The sequence below is a fragment of the Colobus angolensis genome, unplaced genomic scaffold (genome assembly GCF_000951035.1).
Source record: "Colobus angolensis palliatus isolate OR3802 unplaced genomic scaffold, Cang.pa_1.0 Scaffold1, whole genome shotgun sequence".
Classification (NCBI taxonomy): Eukaryota; Metazoa; Chordata; class Mammalia; order Primates; family Cercopithecidae; genus Colobus; species Colobus angolensis.
Window position 1 is genome coordinate 2,671,956 of NW_012110918.1, and position 9,301 is coordinate 2,681,256.

General features: G+C 37.6%; 1 protein-coding gene across 1 annotated transcript in view; it reads right to left on the reverse strand.

Moving 5' to 3' along the window:
* The window catches only part of HELZ (helicase with zinc finger), a 172,135-nt gene that overhangs the window by 53,348 nt on the left and 109,486 nt on the right, over window positions 1-9,301 (reverse strand). The window contains exons 21-22 of the mRNA XM_011930768.1: window positions 5,733-5,916; window positions 3,776-4,004 (exon numbers count right to left, since the gene is read on the reverse strand). Of these exons, the coding sequence (XP_011786158.1) occupies window positions 3,776-4,004; window positions 5,733-5,916 (413 nt within the window). The remainder of the gene's footprint in view (window positions 1-3,775; window positions 4,005-5,732; window positions 5,917-9,301) is intronic.

Sequence of the window (9,301 nt, forward strand, 5' to 3'; positions counted from 1 at the left end):
ATACCCACATTATAGGGTTGTTAAGAGGACCGAATGAGGCAATATGTGCAAAGCACATAAACCAGCACCTGGCTCAAAGAAAGCTGTCAATAAACAGCAGCCACTATTAATACTTGTTAGCTTGGCGAGAGAGCAGGAGGATCTTCACTATATCCATTTTGGATTAACAGAAAAAAATCTGTTTAAAAATAAAACAAAAAAGAATATATAACTGATTGACTTCTGAACTGATACAATATACACAGTAAGTATTCCTTAAAAACCTGATTGATATTTGGGAATATATTAGTTTTTTGAAAATATTAAATGAAAAAAGTGGGAAAACAGTCCTAGTGAACTCAAACTACAAAGAACTCACTCTTCCATTTTTACAGGACCCAAGAATCATATTATATTCTCTGAGTTTACTTGTATTGTGAGGGTAAATTAATATCTAATTAAATTAGTGAGATTCAAGCTTAAATATCCATATGCCCCAACTATTAATTCTTGGGCTACAGCCATGATTAAACTGCATAAATAAAGTAGATAATCAACATTGCCATGTAACTATGAAATGTATGTTTTTTTTCCCACTCAACACAGTATATTTACTTCCCTGAAAATATTCTGCTTAGCTTATCAATTAAGGTGTACACCTTGACACTTCCCAGTTGAGTAGTAAGAAACAGGCAACAGTAGACTCAGCTTTGAAGTTAAAAATTAGCCTTGGATAATTCTGAGAGCATAGCCTCAGGAAGAATTATTCACCCATTTGCTCTAAGAAAGTAATGATTTCTGTCAGAGAATGGATGAAAAATGCTGATCTCATGCAATTCACAGTATAATATGACTCTATTAAGAAACGGGTAATGGTTTCCTTAAAAATATTCAGGTTGGTAAATATATTTGGAGTTATTTGTAAGGAGAACCCAAACCTAATGTGGCTTAACACTATTCTTTTTTTAATTTTCTTTGAGACAGGGTCTTGCTCTGTCACCCAGGCTGGAGTGCAGTGGCGTGATCACTAGAGCCTTGACCTCCTCGGCTCAAACGATCCTCCCACCTCAGCCTCCTAAGTAGCTGGGACCACAGGCACATGCCACCACACCCAGCTAAACTTTGTATTTTTTGTAGGGACAAGGTTTTTCCATGTTGCCCAGGCTGGTCTCAAACTCCTGAGCACAAGCAATCCACCCACCAGGGCCTCTCAGAGTGCTGGGATTACAGGTGTGAGCCACTGCGCCTGACCACAACACTATTCTCATATCCGTTTACTCCCCTCATAGTTTCTAGTTGTTTTCAACACATTCCAATCTATATATGTGCTTTAATATATTACATTCTAATCATAGTATGTGCTGGCTCACTTACCAAATAATAACTATAAGCAAAAATGGTAAAATACCACAAGCAACATTCTAACCAAATATACTTACAATGACTAGTAAAGTAATATAAAGTAAAATTCTTAGGATGAAAGCCAAAATAGCAGACTCCTTGATATACTTGGTTTCTTCTATTCATTTGTAACTTAGAATTAAGATATTCTTGGCCGGGCACGGTGGATACTTGGTTTCTTCTATTCATTTGTAACTTAGAATTAAGATATTCTTGGCCGGGCACGGTGGCTCAAGCCTGTAATCCCAGCACTTTGGGAGGCTGAGACGGGTGGATCACGAGGTCAGGAGATCGAGACCATCCTGGCTAATACTGTGAAACCCCGTCTCTACTAAAAAATACAAAAAACTAGCCGGGCGAGGTGGCGGGCGCTTGTAGTCCCAGCTACTCCGGAGGCTGAGGCAGGAGAACGGCGTAAACCCGGGAGGCAGAGCTTGCAGTGAGCTGAGATCCGGCCACTGCACTCCAGCCTGGGCGACAGAGTGAGATTCCATCTCAAAAAAAAAAAAAAAAAAAAGATATTCTCAGCTAGGCGTGGTGGCTCACGCCTGTAATCCTAGCACTTTGGGAGGCCGAGGCGGGAAGACTACCTGGGGTCAGGAGTTCAAGACCAGCCTGACCAACATGGAGAAACCCCATCTCTACCAAAAATACAAAAAATTAGCTGGGTGTGGTGGCCTGTAATCCCAGCTACTTGGGAGGCTGAGGTAGGAGAACTGCTTAAACCCAGGAGGCGGAGGTTGTGGTGAGCCGGTATTGTGCCAGTGTACTCCAGCCTGGGCAACAAGAGTGAAACTCAGTCTCAAAAAAAAAAAAAAAAAACTCCTCCCTCCAATTTTTTGTCATTAGTGACTACAAATGCATGGCAATATATTTTTAAGGTATGAAATTAAAGATGTTACAACAGAATTGTTCATAGACAAAGTCACGGACCCTCCAAGCTTTGATTTTTAAAGAAGAAACATTTTTTTCATCAATTAAAACTCTACTTGATTCTTCTGATGACAGCTTTCCCCTAGAAAGGCCATGAACTTTTTGAGGGTCTTAAATTCTGATACATCAAACTGATTCTTAAAGGTGTCAAACAGTTTCCCTTCCCATAGGATTTTTCTTCCTGCTAGAACACAAAAACAGATAATAAAGTGCTGTCATCATCTATATTGTAAGAAAAAAAAACCTGATTTAAAGAGTGCCATGTCCTGATAGTTTTGTCTACTTTAATTCTAACAGATCAAAAAGAAATAACTACCCAAGGCAGATTCAGGACTATCTACATCTCTTTTTACTATTCTAAACTTCCTATGACAGGAACTAGCATACTTATAAAATTTTAAGTAATCCCTAGTGTATTTCTTTCTTTTTCACAAAAGAATATTATAAATATCTGTTCAACTGCTTTTTTTTTTTGTTTTTTAATGCTAACACAGTTCTTCAATACTCAAAAGGCCAAATCTTCTATTACTGGCTTCGTACAGTTAAAATTCCAATTCACTGGTATAAGTCACGAGTGTATAAAGAAAGATTTTGGTGTGTAGGTTGGTATTTTAACCATATTTAGTAGAAATTGTTCCTTAAAACTAAAGTCTAATGAATACTAATAATGCTATCAAAAGACAAGTAATGACCACGTCTAACCCCCAAATGTTAAGATCTTCTGGATTAACCAGATACAAAGAATTATCTACATTGAGAAGCCTTGAGAGAGCAAGACTACAGAAGGAAATTCATCAAAAATTAGAACAATGAAGGGGAAAAGTGAGGCACCAAGGGATACAAAAGTTAATATCCATCAATTACAGACACATACATGAAACCAGCTCAGGACCCTTGCCCTAGTTGTTGCTTCTTCCTGGAGCACTTTTAACCCAAATAGCTTCTCCCTCACTTCCAAAGTCAGCTTCTCAGTGAGGTCTGCTCTCACCATGCTATTTATAATCACAAGCCAGTCTGCCCCGTCCCCATCACTCCTAATTCCTCTTAATATTTTCCTTTCCATTCAACTTACCATGTAAAATACTATATAATATTCCTATTTAGTGTATGGTAATCTTCCTCTCCTTAATAGTAAAAAGTAAGCCCCATAAATAAAATGTAAGCCCACAAGGGCAGAGATCTTTTGTGTATTTTGTTCACTGATGTATCTTATAGGAGCTGGAAGAGTGCTTAGAACCTAGAAGTCACTCAGGAAATATCTCTTGAATAATGGCTCAATGAATACACAATTATGCATACAATAAATAGATTCAAAGTAATATGCTTTTGTGTTCCCATTGGATATCAGGCTATAACAAACCTGATTTTAATTAGCCAGAAGGTCATATGAATAAATGTACACATAGTGATACAAATCATGTCACATTTCCCCTTTAATGTCTCAACAGTAACACATATTTACCTGCATCTTCCAATAGAGCACAGAGCAATGGGATCACCCACCACAGCAACCAGGGATTGTGCTCTTGTGATGGCAGTATTGAGAAGCTTGTAGTTAGATAAAAAACCATAATCTAAGTCCTCTGTAGAATCTTCCAGAAGTTGCTCTTTCTTTTTAATTGGTGTCTGTTTATGTTTACAAGTATGTCTTGTACGTACTGTGCTAAGAAACAAAACTCTGAATTGCTTTCCTACAAAGAAAATTTTTAAGAAAAGACTTAAGATTGTCATTCTGAACCACTGATAAAATAAAAGCACTGCATTTTTAAAAATGTAATTGCTAAATAACAAACATTGGCAAAGATGTGGAGAAACTGGAACCCTTATGGACTGCTGGTGAGAATGTCCAATGGTATAGCTGCTGTGGAAAACAGTGTGGCAGTTCTTCAAGAAATTAAGCAGAGAACTACCATATGATCCAGCAATTCCATGCTTACATACATACTCAAAAGAAGTGAAAGGAGCAACTCAAACAGATATTTGTATATCCACATTCATAGCAGCATTATTCACAATAGCCAAAAGGTGGAAGCAACACAAGTATCCCTGGACAGAGGAATGGATCAACAGAATGTGGCATATACATACAATAGATTATTCTGCCTCATAAAGGCATGAAATTCTGACACATCTTACAACATGGATGAACCCTGAAGGCATTATGCTAAGTGAAATAAACCAGTCACAAAAGCACAAACACTACACAATTCCATTTATATGAGGTAGCTAGAATAGTCAAATTCATAGAGAAAGAATGTAGAAGGGTGACTGCCAGGAGGTAAGGAGGAATGGGGGCATTTAATGCATACAGAATTTCAGTTTGGAAAGCTCAAAAAAGTTCTAGAGATGAATGGTGACGATTGTTACACAATAACATAAATGAACTTAATGCCACAGAACTTATGTGCATAAAAATGGTTAAAATGGTCAATTTTACATCATACATATTTTACCACCATAAAAAAATTTTTTTTAATGATACTGTTGGAACCAACCTTAAAAACTATCTAGTCCCAGGTTCCACCCAATACAAGGACCCTTTGTTGAAAGAGTCATCTAGTCTCTGGCCAACGAGGGCAGGCACAGTTGATTTCATAAAGAAGTCTACAGAAAGTCTAGGTGTATATCATTTTTTATGTGCTTCATATAGTAGCGTATCTATTCCCTCACCCTATGACAAGTCTCAATACAATGTTGATGTCAATCCTTAGACTTCTCCTCTCCAGGCCAAACAATCCTAGTTTTCTCATGGCAGTTTCTTGACCATTCACTACCTTAAGTCTTCTCTGGGTGCTTTCTAATTTACTCCTAATGTTCTTTCTAAAATGCTCCCCTAAATTCTGTATAATCTGGACAACACATCGTACAGTAGAACTATGTTTTTCCCATGCTCTTACTGCTGGATATTACTCTTACTGCTGGACATTACCATAAAACCTAACATTGCATTAGGCTTCATTTAGAGTTCACATCATAATGTTGCTTCATATATTTAAACGCACAAACTTTATAGCAATTAATTAAATGAAGATAATTTAAAGGAGCTGCTGTTAACTATAAATTTACAAAAGTCTATACATAAAAATCTTTATGAAGAAATTCATACTTAGATACAGTATAACCGCAAAATGTGTTATATACTATTATGACTGTAATTCACAGCATACACGTACTATGTGGCACTGATACAATTATGGTCATAGAAAAGGTATATTTGTTAATACTTATTTTATTTGGATGTAAAAATTTAATAAAAATGTAAATGAGTGCAACCTTTAATTGCCAAACCTGGTATTAAAGAACTTGATATGAAAAGAACACATAAGTTCAGAAAGAGATCTTAAGCATTAAAAATTCAGTGTGAACACACTTTAGATTTAAGCATTTGAATGACTTAATTCATTTCAATTGATACTTACCTTGAACATTTAGCACCCTTTCTACATTAACATCAGATAATCTCTTTTTTCGAAGTTCAGCACGTATTCTAAACACTTGATCAGCATATGGAGTCACCACACCAATACTGCCATCATCTAACTTCCCCCATGCTACTGGCCACTTCCTTCTTAACTCTTCTACACGTTCCACCACTTCAAACACCTTTAAACAAACATACACATACATATTAAAGTCATCACCAATGTTTGGAGAAAATAATATCGTGACTGAAACACATTTATAAAGGATCCGATTTTAGCAGACGTCATTTAAAAAAAAAAAACTGCCTCTAAATGGGAGTAATGCTTTGCTGATGTGAATAGAATGAGAATATAAATTTTCCATTTACATTTTAAACAGTAAAATTCTCCAATAATACAACCAGTGAAAACATGAAAATCAGGGGCAATGCTACTGGCCCCCAAGTTCCTGTGCAGGGAGGGACAAGATCAAGTTCCTGCATGGGGAAAAAGACAGGCCATGACTCTAGGGGAGGTAAGTTCTCACAGCCCCAGAAATTCTCAGTCCACTCTCTCCAGATCAGGCCAATGAAACTAACCAACTAGAAGCTTCCTGTCATCAGGGACATCACTAATTCCCAGCAGTACAAGGCCCAACATTGTCCCCTTCCTCACTGATATAATTAAGCAGACCAGCCAACAGCCACCAATTGACAACAAACCACAGTTGGGACTAGGTCACATGTGGATCACAGAGACAGACTTTCAGAATTCACTACCTGCTAGTGGTACAAGTCCAGCCAAGCCATTTCATTAACCTTGCAATAAAGCAACACCACAGTTTATGCAACTAAATTTTTCAGACCCCAATTATTGGATTATGATAGGGTTTTTAGGATAGGTTGTTCTATTTTAATTCAATGAATTGATCAAACAGTTTCAATGTCTGGCACAGTGGAGAAGGTACAAAAACTAATAAAACATGTTCCTTGCCTGCTACTTACTGAGAAGAGCTTATAGTTTATTTAGAAAAGAGAGTTATAATAAAAAAAAACATATAAGGCAAGCACAACAGAGGGTCAGTCAAGAGTCTAGGGGCATACAGAGGAAGGAGATACGCTTTTAAATGTCTTTAAGTACATCGTTTCTTTATTATTTACTAACAATATCTATTTGAATTTATAATATTAAATATATTTAATAAAAATTGACAATTTTCATCTTTTGAAAAACTTGAGGTTATTGACTGTGAAGCAGTTCCCATGTCCAGATACAAATTCAATGAACTACAGAGGTAAGGACTACAGTCATCCTACTGTTATTATGATACAGCAGCACGTGCATCAAATACACAGACCACCCAGGGAATGTGAAGAGCAAACTAAAGACATGGTGTTCTCACTATCAGGAAACAGAGTAGACATACTGAGTCTACTGAAATAAGGAATAGGAAAAAATTATCTTTACCCATGTGGTTAGATGTGAGGATAGATGAGTTGAGAAACACCTCTGCTGCACCCTCCCACCCCATAAACAGAGTTCCCACCACTAAGCAACACACAACCATTTCTGCACTTTATCCTACTGTCGTGTAGTCAAAAAACAGACTTAGAATGATGGTATGAGTCATTGTGGGAAACCTCTTCCCCAGACAGACATCTTTTAAGTTGGTCAAAATTAGCAAAGACAATCAAAGTCTCTAAAGACAGAGGAAAGAGGTTACAAGAAAATTGAGAAGCATCTACCTATTCAACAAAACCTACAAAACTCACTGAGAACAGTGGAAGGGTGAGGCCTACAAGCTACGGACTGCCTCCATTCCCCCACAGCTCTTTCAACGGCCAAGGGCCAATTTCCATCTTCCTAGCTCCCTCCTATTGCAGGTGCTTTTGGCAGCTAGTAAACATTGGCAGATTTCATTTTTCACAGCTTTGTGCTGCAGAAGGCCTATGATAAGCAGTTGGCAGTAGTCAGGTAGTACCTGTTCCCCAACCACCATCTCCTGCTACATAGGGAGTGGGACAGTGGGTAGCAGTGCAGTCCCTCTTTCCTACATAGCTCTGTATTGCAGGAGAGCTGTTCCAAAGGCCTTGGCAGTCCACTGACAGTCTCCATTTTCTCTAGCTTCCTAGGACAGAAGACCTATGCTTCGTAGACTTAGCAGCCACTGAACATCAGCAGATCCCAACCTCCCCTGGTCTGTACTGCAGAAGACCCACATTGGGTAGTGGCACCAGCTGGATGGAAGCACCTGGATGGCAGCATGGATTACACACAAACACACAGTATACACAGAGCTCCCGCTCCATAGGATGGATGCAGGTTGGGAAAAGTAGTGAGGAGCAAGTTCCATGTATTCCCCCAACAACTGCTCCCTAAGTTCTGCCCAGGAGACGGTGAGAGGAAGGCTTACAAACTGGCGACATTCTGCCTCTGCCAAGAGACCCACGGCAGCTGGATTACACCGTGGAGCAATTTATGCCCTAGGAAGTAGAAAAGTAAAAACACTGAAATGAAAAATTTATTGCCAGGAGTCAATTGTAGATCTGAAACAACAGAAGCATGAATCAGCAAACATGAAGATACATAGTGGTTACGCAATCTGAAGAACAGAGAGAAAAAGTAATGCAGAAAAAAGAACACAGCCTCAAAGAAGTGTGGAACACCAATTAAGCTCACCAACATGCATCTGATGGGAGAACAGAAGGAGAGCAAAGATGGAAAGGAGCAGAAAAAAGGTTCAAATAAATAATGGCTAAAAATTTTCCATATTTGATGGAAAACACTGAGCTATACATCCAAGCTCAAATGAACTTTGAGTAAGATAAATGCAAGGAGACCCACACAACAGACAAACATATTAAAAACTAAAGTCAAAGACAAAAATCACAAAAATAAAACCTTGAAAACAGCAAGAGAAAAACAACTCATCACTTACAAAGAAATTCCAGTAAAACTAACAGATTTCTCACCAGAAACAATAGAGGCCAGAAAGCAGTGAGAAAACATATTTCAATGTGCTAAAAGAAAAAACTCAACCAATTCGACTAATAATCTTATATTCTACTTTTCAAAAATGAGGGCAAAATAGAGACATGCCCAGATGAAACATAACCTAAGAGAATTCCTTACTTGCAGACTCCCCTTACAAGAAACACTGAAGGAAGTTCTTCAGGCTGAAAGCAAGTGATACCAGACAATAATTCAAATCCACACAAACAAAGGATCTCGGTCTAGGTGATTATGTGGATAATGATAGAAGACAGTATAATAACATATTTCTTCTCCTTTCTCCTCTTAACTCATTTAAAAAGCAATTGCATAAGCCCATATGTACATAATTGTATTGTTAGGCTATAACATATAACAATGTAATATGTTTGACAATACAGAAGGTAACTCAAATCCACAAAGAGAAGTGAAGGTTAATATAGCAAACTCCATAAATATGTACTTGTCACCCTTCTCTCAGAATTGTTTAAAAACATAAAATTATATAAATTAATAATTATAAAAATATACTGTTGTATTTGTTATATTTATAGATGTAATATCGATAACCATAATACCAGAAGAAGAAGAAAAGA